The sequence below is a fragment of the Amblyomma americanum genome, unplaced genomic scaffold (assembly GCF_052857255.1).
Source record: "Amblyomma americanum isolate KBUSLIRL-KWMA unplaced genomic scaffold, ASM5285725v1 scaffold_65, whole genome shotgun sequence".
Taxonomy (NCBI): domain Eukaryota; kingdom Metazoa; phylum Arthropoda; class Arachnida; order Ixodida; family Ixodidae; genus Amblyomma; species Amblyomma americanum.
In genome coordinates, this window is record NW_027526537.1 from 455,259 (window position 1) to 473,780 (window position 18,522).

General features: G+C 46.1%; 1 protein-coding gene across 1 annotated transcript; it reads left to right on the forward strand.

Annotated features, from left to right (window-relative positions):
- Nucleotides 1-14,134: 14,134 nt before the first annotated feature.
- On the forward strand, nucleotides 14,135-16,910 carry LOC144112338 (uncharacterized). The gene is made up of 4 exons (XM_077645197.1): nucleotides 14,135-15,105; nucleotides 15,843-16,033; nucleotides 16,358-16,573; nucleotides 16,776-16,910. The coding sequence occupies exons 1-4, from the start codon at nucleotides 14,858-14,860 to the stop codon at nucleotides 16,832-16,834; spliced, it is 714 nt and encodes a 237-aa protein (XP_077501323.1). The 5' UTR covers nucleotides 14,135-14,857; the 3' UTR covers nucleotides 16,835-16,910.
- The last annotated feature ends 1,612 nt before the right edge of the window (nucleotides 16,911-18,522 follow it).

An 18,522-nucleotide genomic window follows, 5' to 3' on the forward strand; every position in this document is an offset into this window, starting at 1 on the left:
GGGATGAGCGATTCCGCGGCACCGCGCCACCGGTGCAATCCCATCGTGCAGCGTGCGCGAGCAGACGACGCTCTTGATGCAAAGTGGCCGATAGGAAGCTCCAAAGAAGAGGAAAAACAGACGAAGCATTTCAAGTATGAAGTACTCAAGGATGTTCAATATGATAACAGCTGCAATACATTTATTCGCGCTGCAGTCATGCAGCCACCGGCCGAAGAGTCATGTGCCTTGCCTCTCTTGTCAACGTAAACAGAGACAATAAGGCTAGCTGAGACCGGATATTTTCGGAAGTTAGTTTAGCTGAAGCTCTACAGTGGTCCGACAAACCTGCACCTCCATAATCGTAGTATGAATGCCTGTTTCAAGCACATTCTTCCGTCGTTGGTGTCGGCATCACGTAAGGATGGCATCTGAGATAGATCAGCGTCTCGGAGGCGACGGTAAGGGCAGAAAGGTCTCCTCGATTTGGCTGCACTTTCTGCACCAGTTCAGGAAGCGCAGCACTCTCGCACTCGATTGGATGGATGGATGGATACGGCTGAACCCTTTACATCGGGCGGTGGCTCAAGCCACCTAGCCATGTCTTGTGAAATTTTACTCCTGTCTTGCTTTTAGCCACCAATCAGATAACCTTCGCTTGGTTACTTCTAACCTCTTAAAATCCACTTTCCCTTCACTATCCCTAAACCCCAATGCCTTGGGTAAGTCAGCCCCGCTGCCTTCCACTGTAGGGTGAAGCCCTTTACAGAAAAGTATCAAGTGTTCAGCCGTTTCCTCCTCCTCTCCGCACGCAACGCACAAAGTGCCAATCTCCTGGTACCTGACTCTATACTTCTTAGTCCGCAAAACTCCAGTCCTGGCCTCAAACAACAAAGAACTTCCCCTACAATTATCATAGATATTTTCTTTGACAATTTCCTGTTTAAAGGTCCGGTATGTTTCTAGTGCCGATTTCGTCAGCATCCCTGTTTTCCACAAAGCTCTCTCTGTTCCTTTAACCTTTTTCTTAACCGATAATTGCTGATTTGCCCCCTTACTGCTGTCCAGATATTTGCTTGTCAATTTTCTAGTTCGCTTTCTCCATTTCGTGTCAACATTCTTTATATACAGGTATCTGAAAACTTTCCTAGCCCACCGCTTTTCCTCCATCCTTCTCAATCGTTCCTCAAATGCTATCTTACTGCTAGCCTCTCTGCTCTCGAAAGACGCCCATCCCATATCACCCTGTACCCCCTGATTTGGTGTATTGCCATGTGCTCCCAAAGCTAACCTCCCTACTCCCCGTTGCCTAATTTCCAGCCTTGCTTGAACATCTGGCCTCATACACAGGACCGCATTCCCGAAGGTCAGGCTAGGGACCATCACCCCTTTCCAGATCCCTCTTACCACCTCATACCTATTGTAATTCCACAGTGCCCTATTTTTCATGACAGCTGCATTCCTACTAGCTTTATTCATTACATATTTTTCATGCTCTGTCAGATACTCAACACTGTTATTTATCCACACCCCAAGATACTTGTACTCATTCACTACCTTTAGCACGAACTCCTGTATTCTATGCTCGCCGCCCTCTTCATTAAATGTCATGACTGCAGATTTTTCCTTACTATACTTGAAGCCTAATCTATCTCCCTCTTTACTGCATATGTCTAACAACTTCTGCAGGTCTTCCTTGTTGTCAGCCATTATCACTATATCGTCCGCATATATTAGTCCCGGTAATGTCTGTTTAATCAATTCCCCTTGCTTGAAAAAAGATAGGTTGAAACCTAGTCCGCTTCCCTCTAGCTTGGCCTCCAAACCTTGCAGGTACAACATGAACAACAAAGGGGACAGAGGACATCCTTGTCTAAGCCCCCGCTGTATCTCTACAGGCCCTGATACATTTTTTTCCCATTTTATGAGCACTCTGTTACCTCTATATACATCTTTTAAAAGATTAATTACTCCATTTTCCACATCCAATGTGCCCAATATGTCCCACAAATGCTCCTGAGTAACGTTGTCATAGGCTCCCCTAATATCCAGAAATGCTAGCAATAAGGGCCTATGTTCCTTTTCCGCAATTTCTATACACTGTGTCAATGAAAATAGATTGTCCTCCAACCTCCTTTGTTTCCGGAACCCATTCTGTAGTTCCCCTAGCACCCCCTCGTTCTCCACCCAAGCCTGCAGTCTATCCTTTATAATTTGCATCACCACCCTGTAAACCACAGACGTCACTGTTATGGGGCGATAGTTACTTACGTCTGCTTTGTCCCCCTTTCCCTTATATATCATGTTCATTCTACTTAATCGCCATTCATCGGGGACTTTCTCATCCACTATCATTTTGTTCACTACCTGTATTAATGTTTGCTTGGATTTTGGTCCTAACTTCTTTATCAACATAATCGGGATACCATCTGGTCCTGTTGATGTGCCACTAGGAACCTTCTTCTCTGCCCTTTCCCACTCTCCTTGCTCAAGTGAAGCTATTGCTGTAACCGGTCTATCCTCCTTCGATAAATTATGTACCACGTGCTTTGCTGAAAATTTTTCCGTCATCCTTGTTCCTATGTGTTTTATTGCTTCATCCCCTTCTAGTCGAATACCCTCATCTGTAACAATAAACCTTTGTTCTAGCCTAGTTTTATTACTCATTGCATTTAGATGTTTCCAGAATTTTTGGGCTGCTTTTCTATCCTTTTTATTTACTTTTGACATCCATTGGGCACCCTTTCTTCTAATTTTCTCATTAATCAAATAGGATGCGTCCCTTCTACACTTTATGAAGGTATCCCATTTTCTGTCTACTTCGGGTTTTGGTTCCCCCCTCTTCTTGGAATATCTGTGTTCCCTGGATGCTTCCTTGCGCTTTTCTATTGCCCTCTTGACCTCCTCATCCCACCAACTCTTGGGTTTGCATCTTTTCCCTTTTAGCTTTACTCGCACCTTAGCTAGCTCTAGCTCCAGTAATCGAGTTAATTTGGTATAAGTCCATTCTGTTTCACTATCCTCAAAAATTACTTTCTCGATTTGTTTGGCTGCTACTTCCAATTGCTTTTCTGAGTAAAAATTTTCCCCTGATTGTTTATCTTGATTCAGTACTACAATGCTTTTTCTTCTGAAGCTCAACTTGATACGCTTGTGGTCACTACCTAGACTTCTGGAACCATCTTCATCTATGCTCATTACCCCTAATCTGTTATACATCCTCTGTGACATTAGTGCATAATCTATCGTCGAGTGCAGACTCCCCGCCTCCCATGTTATGAGCCCTTCACACTTCTCGGTGCTGTTGCATACAACTAAATCATGCCTGTCACACATGTCCTGCAGCATGCTTCCTGTCGAATCCGTGTACCCATCCAGGTCTTCTATGTGTGCATTCATGTCGCCTAATATAATTATCTCGCCCTGTCCTCCTAGCTCATCAATGTCGCTTGCAATACATTCTAACATTTTCCTGTTTTCCTCTTTGGCATTAACCCCTGTCCACAGGTATACAAAGCCAAGGAGTGTTTGCTTGCCTGCCACTGTTCCTTTTAGCCATAAATGTTCCCTGCATCCCAGTCTAACCCTTTGAAAATTCATACTTTTATGAATGAATGCCCCAATTCCACCTCCCTTTCTGCTGCCCTCTGTTCTATTGCAATATTCCCATGCGTAGTCTGGGTTACAGGGTGGTTGCTCCATGTCTCTAAGATGTGTTTCCGCTAAACCATATACCATTAATTCCTCCTGTCTTAACTGTTCTTCTATTTCCTCCCATTTCAGTCTATTCCTGCCACCTTGCATGTTAATGAAACCTATATTTGAATTAACTTGGCCCTGGCGCTTGCGTCTCTTTCTTCCCCTATGGTTCCATTGTCCGTTTGATCTTAATTCTTCCTTCTCTACACTGGTTCCTTCAGAGCTCTGGGTCCCCCCAAAAAAGCTGTTGCCTGGCGACCTATCCTACTACCCACCTTCTTGCCAGTGGCACCACCGTAGTGGATGCCATCCTGTGCAAAAGGGTGGGGCCTAACCTCGTACACTTCCCTGTTGACCTCCATCACCTCGTATCTTAGTCGTCGACTCAATAGCCTAATTACCCGATTAGTCTCTACGACCCTCCTTTCCGTTTCGCGAGCCTGCCTCTGGACCTCTGGGATTGTGCATATGGTCACATGCACACTCTCAGAGGCCTCTCTAAGCCTACGCATCCCCACCTCCAACTGCGTCTCAAGATTCTGGCTCCTCCCCTGCAGTACATCATTGAGACCAGCATGGATGACCACAAGGTGTTCGCCATCCATGCTACCCACCACCACCTCCCGGGCTCTGGCCATTGCATCCACCATGCACTTTCCCGACTGAGCCTCCACCTGCACCCGCCTGTCTGCCTTCACTGCCGTCAGAACGCCTCCCTCAACCCTCGCTACATTCGAGTCCCCGACCACCAGAACTCTCCTGTGCCCCAAACGTTCGCTTCCTAATTCCATCTGTTGGCCTCCGGATCGCTCTAGCTGACTCTCCTGCCGCTGTACGCTATTGTCGCGAGTTTCCATGCCCGCTTTAACCTTTTTCATTTCGTTCGCATTTTTCTCACTGAATGCTCGCTGCACTACAGCACTGTACGATCGACGAGCCTCGTCCTCCACCTGACACTTCTCCGAACTGGGGTGCCCAGCCGGCCGCGACCTGAGCGCTTCAACCTGTTTTTCCAGCTGGGTCCGCTTTTCCCGCTCTTCTTTAATCTCGCCCACCATTCGCTTCAACAGGGCGGCATTATTCTCCTCCTTTTTAATCAAATCGGCGACCTGAGCTTCCAGCTTAATCCGATCCTCTCGTTCGACCTGCCGGTCCGCATTAAGTGCATTAAACCCAGCTTCCCATTCCCCTTTTAACGCATGAACGGCGTCCCCAAACCGCTTGCACATCTTACACACGAAGCTAGCCTCACCCGCCTCGGCTAAGCTCCCGAACCCTGTCTCATCTAAGTAACACCAACGGTCGCACTCCTGGCACTGTACTAACTCCCCGTCCTTGTCCTCCTTAACTTTCCTAGCTTGCCGACCCATCGTCCGGCCGACTACGCCTTGTGAAAGCCCGCCAAAATTCCTATTCGTAAAAACCCGCCAAGAATATTACACAAAACTTCGGCACTACGCAACGTAAAAGCCCGCCAAAATTCCTAGAGAAGAAACCTTCGGCACTAGTCAACGTAAGAGCCCGCTAAAACTCCTGCACAAAACTTCGGCACTACGCAACGTAAAAGCCCGCCAAAATTCCTACAGAAGAAACCTTCGGCACTAGTCAACGTAAGAGCCCGCTAAAAATCCTGCACAAAAACCTTCGGCACTGCGCAACGTAAAAGCGCGCCAAAATTCCTACACAAAAAACCTTCGGCACTACACAACGTAAAAGCCCACCAAAATTCCTACACAAAAACCTTCGGCACTACGCAACGTAAACGCCCGCCAAAAATCCTACACCAAAAACTTTCAGCAATACGCAAGGTAAAAGCCTTCCAAAATTTCTACGCAAAAACCGGCACACACACTTCCGCTAGCCTTTCTACCCTAGCGCAGCTAGCGCCACCTGCACTTCGGCACTCGATAGGAATAGTTTTGTTGTTTTCAGACAAATAACACTCAAGCCCACACCACCAAGACGCCCAAATTTTGACGATCAGACCACCACACCGAGTCCCTGTAGGTTGGTGCGCTTTTGAGAGAGCTTGCTGGCGTACTATCATGTACTAAGTGTGTTCTCTGCGCTTTCGGTTGTCTCTCGTGCATCGGCCCGCTGTTGTTTGACCTGGCTGTCCTGTTAGATGTGAGCTCAGTGAATACTGCTTTCAGTTCATGGTTTAAGCAGTCCTACCTGACCTGCACCAGACAGAGGTGAGCGCTGCGAAAATATTTCGCTGTGCACGCATGGACGATGGTGCTTCGTACTTGCCCGCCAACTCGAGAACAGCGTTCGTGGTCTCTCTGTCATGCCTTGCAGCTTGTAATTAGCTTCTGCTGGGCAACGCAAGTGTGCAAGATATGGTTTCGAGTATTAATGCGTACTTAATTTCGCGGCAGCCTTCAGGTGAAGGTGCGCGAGCAGACCGCGGAGTGTCTTACTTCGGTGAGGCGAAAGTTCGCCTTTTTCTTTTTTAACATGCATCTCCTTCGCTCATGGCTTCTTTATGTTGGTCGTGGCTGTTATTTCTGTGTGTGCCAGCGTAGACGTGCTGCTGACGATTGTAGGATTTTATTGGCTTCCTCGCAGCAAATGGGGCTACCCGCTATGGGACCGTAGGGCTCCGCGAAAGGCAGGTGGCACTTACCTGTGCGCATGTTTTATTGTCTTTTTTTCACGTGGAATGCAGCTGCAATGCATCTTCGGCTTCGTTGTAATTCTTCCGAATGGATTGCAGGCCAGCGGGGAACCATTGTTTAAATACTTTACGTTCTGGAGCCACCTTCTGTACAGCATGAGATGACAGTAAAGCATGTGCACAGGACATGCATGCATTCATTGCTCAGGCCTGTTACTGCCAGTAACTCACAGGCGATGGACGTCGCAAGGAAGTCGTCTTATGTATGGAAATGACTTCCATTAGCCTTTAGCTAGCGTTAGATCGGTGCCCATGTGAATACTTACCATTTTACAACCGAAATGACTGCACTGGTAGAGCTCCTTGAGCCAGTTTGAACACCTATGCCTGTCCCTACCGCAGAGGTTCCTAACATTTTTATGCGTGCTCCAATGCATTCAAGGAAGCTGTGGGACGGATTTGCAGAAACAATTAATGCATCCATAAATAATGTGCAGTGCATGCTTTAAGGAGCCGACAAGGGCGCTGAGAGGTATTCAGACAAAACAGATGAAGCTGAGCCAGCGAGTCTTTTGGAAGAAAGCTAGCGGACGCTGCGTGGACCTCACGTGAAGGTCGAGGAACAAGGCAGCTGCCGCTATAACCAGTTTCCAGTGCACTTCCATGAAAGGAGTTCAAGCAGCACTAACTGTATCAGTGAATCCACTACACTGTTTTTGGTCATTGCTAATTAATTGTTTTGCAAATGTGCTAGATATTTGTATGTGTGTCAATCAGTAGCTGCCAATGTGACTACTTTGTCCTTCTGCTGCAGCAGGAGCCCTTACTTGCTTTCCTCATTCTGGGAGTGAGGTTGTTGAATTTATGCGTGCAAACTATGGCTGCAGTCGTAGCATTACCCTGATCTGTGCAGCATCCTTATTTTTTGCTCCTTTTTTATTTGCATTTGCAGAAGCAGTGAGCTCTTGGGCCCTACATGCGAGCTTCCTCCACCAGCTCGATTCTGCCTTCACCTCGTCTATGCATTGAGCTGCGACTGGTATGGCGAAATGCATACTTTCACCGTTTCCAGAGATTCAGAGCATGCTGCTAGTTAAGTTTAAACAGTTAGAATTTTTGATAGCTTGCCCGCAGTTTATTTCATTTCATTTTGCAATGCGCTTTTTGGGATTTCTGCATGTGACGGCATGCTGCTGTTGTGAGTGCTTTCGGCTGCATGATTTCCAGAGAGAGGACTTGGGAAACGCCAGTAGGCCTTCAGAATGAAAACAGATTTGGACGTCTACACATCTGCACTGAATTCATATGCATGCAGTGTGCCTTGCAGAACAAGTTAGACTCAGCCTCTTCTACGGGTATGGAAGCTGTGCTTTTATGAGAGCCCCTTTATGTGCGGTGGTTTTTAAAAAATGGCTTTGTCTAAGGTAACTTGGTACGGAATGGGCCATATCTTCTTGCAGTCACTTGAGAGCGTCTATTCGAATGTGTAAGGTAACATGCCCTCAGATCGGACGACGTCTAAAGCAGTTGCCTGAATGTACCAGGATTCAAGAGAACCCCTCATCTTGATTGCCTTTGTGATCCGGGGCCAAAGTGGTTCAAACGAGATAGCTCTCAAGTACCTTGTGAACGCACTGGTGTGGAGGTGCTACAGAGCGGGAAGGAATGCCCACTGTGTTGTTGGAATTTTGTACCGAGAGCTACACTGGGCTAGCAGTCGAACATTTCACTGTGGGCCAGGGGAGACAGTTGTGTGCATCCGCTGTTACCATGGCAATCGGAGAGGAGCAAAGGGCGGCGTGCGCTTCGCCGCGGCCATGCGCCCACTCTACTGTCGTAACCGCGCGTGACGTCACACTGATAAGCAGTTATGCGCATGTGTCGATACCATGGTAACCAGAGAGACCCCACAGCTGCGTTGCGCACTTCGTCGCCGCCTTGCCGCATGCCGCTTTATCACCCGAACCGCCTGCGCAGCATTGTGTATAAAAGCCGGAGATGTAATGGGTGGCTGTATCACAACGTTTGACATGGATGCAGAGCAGGAGAGTCCAGCTGCTGCTAAACTACTCAACATAGAGAGAATGAGTGTAAGAAGGGGAAGAGAGCAGCAGAGACGCCCGAACAGAGAGCGGAACGACTTTTCAAACGGAGATGTCAGGCTGCCGAGCGTAATAAACGGGGCATATCCGCCGAGATGGAGCCCAATGTCTCTCGTTAGTAAATATACAGTGACCACAACAAGCTCAGCCAGAAAAACGTACCTCTCAATACGTATATCCTGGCTTAGCCGAGCTAAGCCACTGCCAATTTTCTGCTGTTTTTTTTTGCCTTTTCTAATCTGAACATTGACTAAATTTGTTTCAGTATGTAATATTTTATTATTATTAGTGCATTATTTATATTGATTAGCCTTCTAATGCTCCAGGGCCTTATCTACCTCTCTTAGGCGTCATACCACTAAATCTCGAGTGCTGCTTATCGGCTCTTGTCTGTGCTTTCTGTTGTCTGCACTATTAGCTAGAAAGTTTACCCTCTAGTGATGCGCAACCTCCCAAATGGAGCAGCGACATGCTTGATTTATTAATACCCTTCCATCTCTTCATTATACTCCTGTTTACATGTAGGTCTTCGAAGAGCTTAAGTTTCTGTCACATCGGCATGTAGTTTGGAATTGGGATGCAAATTTACAGGTATGCACCACAATTCTCATTTCAGTACGCACTGCTCATTGCTCTTGTGATCACTTAACCTTTGCAGTGGATCATACGTGATGACATAGTGCATGTACTCCTGTAGGAAAAACTAGCACACCTGGCACCCCTTTGATTCAAACTGCATTTCATTTTCATTGCTTGGTGTGCAACTTTATTAAATGGATACAATGTTTTTAAACGTATTCTTGTTTAGCTGATGGAGTAGTGTTTTTTTTTTCTAGGCGATGGCGGTGGAAATGAAGGCAGCACTCTGTTGGAGAGATCAGTCGCCGTCGCTGATCTGTGGCAGCTGTCGAAGTCAGCCAGAAGCTTGAGCTTCACTCGCCAGTTGTCCTAGTGGGCAGGTCGGTGCAGGCGTAAGCCATGAGCAGGAGCGGGGCAACTGAAGTCCATGGTCACCACTCGTGAGGTAAGCTGGGACAGCAGAAGGTGTCTGGGTCCATGGATATATTTTTGGTGAGGAGTACCTCAACCGAAAAAAGAGCGATGTCATTAGAGGACAGAGACGGCGGACCACCAACAGCTTAGTGTGCTAATTGAGTTATCCTGCCGCAACACCTTGCAGGTTAAATTCAGCGATATAAGGGGCCTGGCTTTGCATGCATTTCTAGGTGAGTGTGATGGATATAGTAAATTAGTCGGCATGATACACTTAAATAGTGTGAATGCACAAGTGGATCTCTACGAACATTGCTTTCATAACAGCTGGTATGAAAATCAAACTTTATTCAGCGGTCAGCACTCATCTTCTCCCACTTAGCTTTCAAGTTCACCAACGGGAAATGAGCACGTATTGCTGCAGAAGTGAGATAAAAAACTAATATGATGCAGAAGCGTATAATTTATAGACTTGGTGCTTTTAAAGCAAACATGGCATACTTTGTTTTCAATGGTAAATTTTGCGTCATGGCACCAGAAAGCATTGTTATTGCATGCCAATTTGGTTTTGATCAATATTGAAGTTACTTTGAGTGAAGGATTATATGATGTTAACAGTTGCATCATAAATCCATAAAAGGCTGTAAGCAGATGTGAGACAGGAGGGGAGATGATTATTATAGTGGAGAAATAAAGCATCAAAATTACTAACCTGAGAAACTTATGTCTGGTTTCATTTTATGATTATGCAGTTCACCCTTTGCAGTTAGCTGAATAGCTCTGTAGAAGTCATATGGAAAGCTCTTTAGTGATGTTATACGAGCTCGACTTATTTTCAGCCATCACTCCCCCCCTTTCTTTTTGCCTTTGTGAACTTACCTTGTCGGTTCTGTTCTGGAGTTAACAGGTTTTTTGGTGAAGTGAGTGCGTTGAATAGCTTTGCAGTTACCAGTGGTAGCAAGGGATGGCAATACACATTCTGGTGACAGCCCGTACCCATCAAGCATAGAACTGTTTGCAGAGGAAGCAGTGGGAAGTGAGCCGCAAAATGGCAGGAAGATAACTTCGTCTGAGCCTGTGCCTGCACATTCTGAGGACGATGCCAAAGCCAGTTGTAGTGATGTGCTGTTTTATTCTGCAAGCAAATATGACAGTGGTGATTTTGCAGAAGAAAGTGATTTTAACACAACGAAGATTCGTCAGACAATGTGTGAAGTGGCCTTGAGTGGCGCCGCACCAATCCCGACATTTGGCTGCCAGTGCTGCCAAAGTTTGGGCTTGAGTTTACCTGCCCACATATTTGGCCATTCTGTTGGCAGAGATCAAGTATGTCACTGTGTTGTGTTCTGCCTAAAGAGAGACAGTAATTAATGGAAATGACATCTAGAAAGAGACAGGGGTCCTGTGCAAGTGGTGCAAAAAAACAGTCATGTGCGCACTCCTGTGCTTTCAATGCTGTCACCCAACTGAAGAGTTCAGCTGACATGGATAGTCCTTTCTTTACCCTCCTGGCATTTGTGACTACCTCACACATTTTCCCTGAGGTTATGGGGTGTCTTTTTAAGTATTGTTATTTTTCTGCAATTTTCCCTCAAGGTGCCTCACTTTTTAGTATGACCATTAAAGCTTTTTTAATGGTAGTCCTTGCTATGTTTTCTAAGGCACCCTTTTCGGTCAAAACTGTTGGCCGTAAAGGGATTATGCCAGAACAGTCAAACTTTAAATGAGGATATCATTAGTCGATTGTATAGTTTCATTCTTTCATAAAATCAGTAAATGGAGAGCATCAGTAATTTTCACTTTCAATTTATGTTGGATCAATAGGTAAAATGAACAAGTGTGAAATTAGTAAGCCTTTTTTTGTAAAGAAAACTGCATTCTCTAACTGACGTCTTCAGCAGGAGCGGACACGCATACCAAACCACTAATACAAAGGCAACAGCAGCAAAGAAATCACACATTCATAGTTCTCAGACGTTCAGTAAACTTTTCAATGTTTTTCTCAGTAACACTTCAAAGTAACTTATTCCACTTGGAGTATTTGGGAAGGAAGAACATGTAAATGCATCACTGTAAGCTTGGTATTGTATAATTTTCCTGTGGTTAAAGCAAGTACTTGCTCACGGCACAGGGATACGGTAACTAGTCTTATCATGCAGTTTGCATCATAATATATGAAAGATACAGAAACTTAAGCCTGCACACTGCAAATAAGGATAAAATTGTCTCGAGACCGAACAGATTTGTCATATCTGTTGTATTATCCGTTCTTCTGTAATAGTTGCTAATGGATCAAACTGCTATTGTTTGGACTCTTTCCAACTTGCTTATTTTTTTTTTCTCAATATAAGGTTCCCAAAGGTATGAGGTGTACTCCAAAGCAGGCCTAACTAGAGCTTTTAGGCAGCAAGTTTTATGTGTGTGGAGAAAGCCAATAACTTTCATTGGATGCCCCATAGGGCCTTGTATGTGGTACAGCATATGTTGCCGATATGTTGGTTCTAGCTTAAAGTTGATGTGATCGATACGCCTAGCTATTTCACAGCCCAAACCTATTCAATTACTGTGCCACCAATGCCACATGTGCTTTGTTATGCTAGTTTCTTATTAGATATGCAAGGAATAAAGCATTTTCAGTTGTTTAAGATAATTTCTCTCTTTTTGCACCAGTTGTGAATATTACTAAGACTGGCATTAAGGAGTTGATCATGTGGTGATCTGAGTGTTGTGTTCAGGGTGCAACATTTTGTGCCAACAGGAGTCATTTTGTCAAGTAATATTTGAGTAACTTTACTAGAAAATAGCAGAGTGCAAATCACCCGCAGATATTTGAACTCTCTTTGTGCACGGAGAGTGTTACCGTATTTATTCGAATCTAGGCCGATAGTTTTTTCAAAAAAACGAGATGTAGAACTCTTATGTCGGCTTAGATTCGAGGATTTCGTTTCGAGGTTTCGTATTCGTAAAATACGAATAAATGTAGCACGCAGGTGGCGCCCCCACAAAACGCCAACGAAAGACAGCACTGTAGCCGTTGCTATCCGTAGCCGTTGCTATCCGTAGCCAATACTGATCAAAGCACACATGAGCACTGGCTGCCATTTTGGCCTTGTTCTGTTCTCGTGCGGTGGCGTGAGCACATTCGCAGCAGTGAAGTTTTCGTGCGTAGTTTTTATCACCAACACCATGGCACCAAACAGGCGGTGCCATTATAGTGCCGCCTTCAAGCGGAAAGTTATAGTCGCTGCAGAGCAGTCGTCAAATCTTCAAGCCGGGCGGGACTTCGGCGTGGATGAGAAGAATGTTCGCCGTTGGAGGGGGCAGCGTAACGAAATTTTTGCTTGCGCGGCAACGAGAACGGCTTTCACGGGCCCCAAGAAAGGCCGCCATCCAGAAGTGGAGGTAGCTCTGGCCGAGTTTGTGGAGACGCAGAGGTCAGCGGCACTTCCAGTGACCACGGAAGTGCTGCAAGCCAAAGCAAGAGAGCTGGCGAGAGAGCGAGGCGTCCCCCGGGAACTGTTCAAAGCCAGCCGGGGCTGGTTGCAGAAGTTCATGAAGCGCTTTGGCTTCAGCCTCCGACGTCGCACGTCCATTTGTCAAAAGCTGCCGGGCGACTTCGAAGAGAAGCTGATCTCATTTCAGCGATTCGTAATAAGGAAGAGGATGGAGCACGGCTACGCCGTAGGACAAATGGGAAACGCTGACCAGACGCCGGTATGGTTTGACATGCCAGTGGCGTGCACCGTGAACGAAAAAGGTGCCAAGGAAGTGAAAGTGCGCTCGGCCGGATACGAAAAGCAGCGCATGACTGTAATGCTGGCCTGCACGGCGGATGGCCACAAGCTGCCGGCGTATATAATTTTTAAGAGGAAGACTCTACCAGCTCGGGAAGTGTTTCCAAGAAATGTGATCGTCTGCGCCAACGAAAATGGATGGATGGCGAGCGATATGGTTGAGCAGTGGATCAGAATGGTTTGGCAGCGGCGTACAGGGGCCCTCTTGGCCAAACGTTCCCTCCTCGTCCTGGACTCTTACCGTGGACACCTCACTGACGGCGTAAAAGCTGCGCTTTCCGAAGCCGGTACCGACGTCGCCATCATACCCGGCGGCATGACAGGCCAGCTGCAGCCTCTTGATGTGTGCCTCAATAAGCCTTTCAAGGATCGGCTGCGCAAGTACTACGTGGACTGGCTTAGTGAACAGCGGCGCGAGCTTACACCAACAGGCCGAATAAAGCGCGCCTCACTGGGAGTTGTAGCCACTTGGATAGCTGCAGCCTGGGATGACATCCCAGAAAGCTTGGTTGCACGCTCATTCCGCAAGTGCTGCATCTCTAATGCACTTGATGGCAGTGAAGATAGTGCACTGTTCGAGGAGGCCAGCGATAAAGAAGTCAGCGATGATGACGAATGAGCGGGGGCTGATCCCGGGCTGGCGTTGCATATGTCTCCTCGCCCAACGCCGCCTCTCCTCCTCCTCTTCTCTCAAAGTTCCTTTGGCAGCTTTTTTTTTTCAACGGTCCCTCTCGGGGCCATCAATCACGCTTCGGCAGAGCATGCAGGCACGATGCTTCCCGCTGTGTCTCACTCGAGTTCCTCTCTCTACACCAAGTCGCCTATGCGCAGACACATGGTGCAGTCGTTTCGCGCCACGCACTTTCACGTGCGCGGCGACGTAAGAACAGTCGTGTCGCGTCATAAAAATAATTGTGATGAGGTATAAACAGTGTTGTTTTTTCGGCCGGCCTACAATCGAGGTAAGTTTTTTTTTTTCTGTGGCCTTCAACTTTCGGGTCTCGGCTTAGAATCGTGGCCGGCCTAGATTCGAGTAAATACGGTACTTTCTCTCTGCTCTACCGTGCAGACACCTGAATGTTTAAAAAATTAAATTGATAATAGAGACCTTTAGTATAGCGTACGCAGACATACGCAAAGGCATAGCGTACGCTATAAAATAGCGTGCTTCGTACTGCGCATGCGCTAAACGCTATTCCAAACCGAGGTTTAGCGTACGTGCGCGTTACGTACGCTATTTCTCGAATTTAGCGTGCGTGCTCTTGCGTACACTAGGAAAAATAGCGTTGTCAAGATGGCGGCACCCACGTCCCCCGCTTCGGAGAGAATTCGTCAATGTTATTGGGCTTCTAGGCATATTCATTGCTTTAAATGGCACACGTGATATTCGCTTTGCCTTGCCTCGCCAACAGCATAAAGAAAGAGGGATAAACTTGCCCAATTTTCGATTCTGTGTAACGATTCCGCAGCTCTTAACCCTAACAAGACAGAACCGACTGTGGATTGCCTTGATTTGGATTCTTAAGGAAATGCAGTCACAGCCTTGCCAAAAGTAGCCGTTTCGGCGGTTAGCTGGTCCGTCTAGGCTAGCCACCAAGCCCGTCGCAGCAACGCTGTGTCGCAGTGCTCGTAGCACGTATGTGCGTTGACATCGTGGTCGTACTTCTCAGATGGCAGCCACCGTGTTGACAGCGCAAAAAAATTCCGCTCCTCGCCTGCGATTTACATTCGCAGACGATTTAGCGTTACTTAGGGAGGTAAACGCACAAAATCCCTTCAAGGACGCTGCAGAGGGGAAAAACATTTTGAGAAATGTGAATTTCGCCTGCGGAAAGCCGTTCACTGCCCGGGCCTTGAGAGAAAGGCTCGACCTTCTTCTGGGCCAGTTCATCGCAAACAACAGAACGAACTTGCGCAAGTAAGTAGCCGATTTTTTCATGTAATGCTTATACTCTACCTCGAACATACTTGCAGTTCAGTAGATGCACCCAACCCCTCGAGCTCGCCACTACGGCCTCTTTTTCACTGCGCCGTCGTGGTGGCTCAGTGGTTATAGTGCTCGGCTGCCCACCCGAAAGGCGCGAATTGGATCCCGCGCGTGGCGGTCCGCATTTCGATGGCGACGAAATTCTAGAGGCCCGTGTCAGAACTCAGCACGCATCACTTAGCCGATAGGGTGCTTTAAAATGCTAACTAGCGAACACAGCAAATAATATTTCATGCAACGTTGGCTTTGGCAACTTGTTCGCTGTCATTTCCGTGCGGGCAGATTTTGCAATGAGTAGTAATATTTTTTTATCGATTACTTTTTGCCGGTGGATCCTTTGAAGTTTGAAATAAATCCACCATACCCAAAGTACTGGGCACATAAATTCTAGATTGTAATTTTTACTGTTTCTTAGTGAATTAACAGTCCGTAATCATTTTCGTACATTTGTCGAAGAAAAATTCTTGCCGTTTTCTGCTGGAAAACGCACTAATTGCATTCAGTGACGCCTGGGTACTGTTTGCAGGAAAAAAAACAAAATTGGGTGAAAACAAAACAAAGCTCTTGAAAGCCTTAAATGAGACGTGAAGTGTGTATACAGATGGCGCTTACACCTTTTTCTCTGTATGAATTAGCAAATTTATTTTGTACCGTATGAATCCTCCCAGGTCAGGCACAGAGGAGGAATATGAGGAGAAGGAGAAGCTCCTGCAGGAGATCTCTGACCTCGCAAGAGAATTTCGATACAAGTGTAAGAGCCGCAAGGTACAAGCTGCTGCAAATAAAACGTTTGCTACAGGAGTGCGCGACAATGCCTGCGCCGCTGCTGCAAGAGTGTCACCACATCACAATGACTCATGTAAGGACACACCAACTTCCTTTTCTGTTCACTTGCTAAGCATGATGTAAGCGTGAGTCATTCCGCTTTAGTGTGGTACATAAACATTGCCCACTGCATGAAAAGAACAACAAAGAAATAAGTGACATACATAAATAAAAGAAAAACACAAGTGACTGTAAGTGTGCAGATTTCTGTATTTGGCGTTATTTTTTATCATCAAACCTACCAGCACTTGATGTGTAGCAAGTGGCAAAGGTCATGGCGTATTTGTGCTGAAATGCAATTTATTGGGAAGCACCCATTGTTGTAACGGAGGGTCTACATTTTCTCCTTATTTTTCAGACCCAATACCATCTGGGACTGCCACCGACACTCCCGAAACAGCATCTTATGTGCTGCAGCAGATGTGCAACGACAGAGATGTCGTTGATGATTATTTCACGACTGACGCTGAAAACTTTCAGAGTGCGCAGCAAACGGCTAGCGCAAATGTTACGACAGACGTACAAGAAGAAACTGAGGAACATGAGCCCCAACCTACAGCTGAAATGAAGCGAAGTAAGCGTACTTTTCATTTGAGCTGTATCATACCAAGTTGCATATTCAAACTGTTTCATTAGTCAATCAGTTTGTGCGACTCAGACGTGCTAAATTCTTTTGCCAACATGCAAATGTGGATCTGTCTTGCTCTCCTGCCTCGATTTTGTTCTTTTGGTGCATTGTCATGCATTAATTCGATTTGGAAAACATACTTTTGCAGGAAAAAGGAAGCCAAAAACAGCGGGCGATGTAAACCACGAGTTTTTGGAAAAAAGATAGAGCCATGAAAGGGCAATGAAGGAGAAAGACATGCAGCTCGAGATGGAGCGTGCTGCACTTGAAAAGGTGCGCCTCGAGATGAAACAGAGGCGCTGGGAAAAAAGACAGCAGATGAAGTCCATAAAAATGGAAAATGAATTCAAGCTGTGTGAGCTGGAATTGGAGGCTCGTGCCAACGAAGTACAAGCAAGAAGGCAACAAAATGAGGCGAACAGTGCAAGCCAGCAAGCACTAGTAAATGTGTTGAATTCAATTGCAGAGAAATTATGCAAAGACTAAAATGACAAGAGAATAAAATTATTATCCGACAGAACTATGTGCTTTTAATTGCCTCCATTATAATGCATTTATACAAACTGAATGCAAAAAATTCTTTCACTGCATGCTGACAGCACTTCCTGCTGCCAATACATGCCAAAGCTGCTGCTTTCATATTATGGTGGCCCACAGTGGCTGCTTATTGGTAATAGAGCTTAGTGGCTGATTCCTAGAATGCAAGCACTGTATTGTACAATGCCCATGCACGTTAAGGAACCCCGGAGAATCTGAATTTACCACTTCAGCGTCCCTCATAGCTCAAGCGGCTTCGAGAAGTTGCGCGCCACAAACAATATGAAACGCATTATTAATACTAGGACAGCTCATTTAGTTCATGTAAGACAAACAAGGTTTTAAAGTGAAGCAAGTACTGCGCACGGTAAAAGTTCAATTAATAAACACTGAACCAATCCTGAGCATTTTTGTCTATGACTGGTTTGGGTGGAGATAATCAAAGAGTCATGGTGGCTCCAGGTCAAAGTAGTTAGAGACTTGGTTACCATACATGCAAGCATGGCAGTTGGTGAGAATGACGGCTACCCTGTACATTCTAGGCACAGCCTGCAAAAGCAGCCTTTGATTTTTTTTGAAATCAAGAAAAGCAAACTGGGAAATTACTCTCCCGAATCCCCATTCTACAGCCTGCCTAACTGTACTCATGGCAGCATTGAAGTTTTCTTGAGCAGTTGTGAGCCGTGCACCTCCATATGGTTTCATGAGAAGCGGCCGCAGGGGATATGCAGGGTCCCCATATATCACTGCATCATTTCCAGGTACCAGCTCCTCAAGTGTCTCATAAAGTTTGCTTTCTCTCAAGATTCCTGAAATGAGAAAAAAATTCGGTGCATACCATGTTCTGTAATATTACCGGAACAATGCTCACAGCAGCACATCGGGTAAGCAGACACTGAATAGAATACTTTATATATAATAATATCATTGCGCATTAAATCAGAGCAAAATTAATATTGCGTTATACACACTCCGTGCTTTCTTTATGCTTTATGTGTGATAGGGTACCAAACAGAGAGAGAAAAGCAGGAAGGCAGGCAGGTTTACTAGGTGACGCCCAGTATGCAACCAGACACGCAGGAAAGGGAACAAAGGGAGAGAAAGGAAAGAAAGAAGAATAGGAAATAATGACACAACAGACATGTGCAAAACTGAAATAGAACAGATAATGCCGACAGTGATTCTGTTACCACAATGAAACTTACCAGCATCATGCCTGCTGCCTGGATATGGCCCGTCAAGCTGACAGATGAGCCCATTGGGGCACATGAGGGCTTGATACTTCAGTGCGTGGACTCTCTTGTGCCCAGAGAAGTACACTCTTTGACCTTCTGATGGCCGACATATGGGACGTGCCG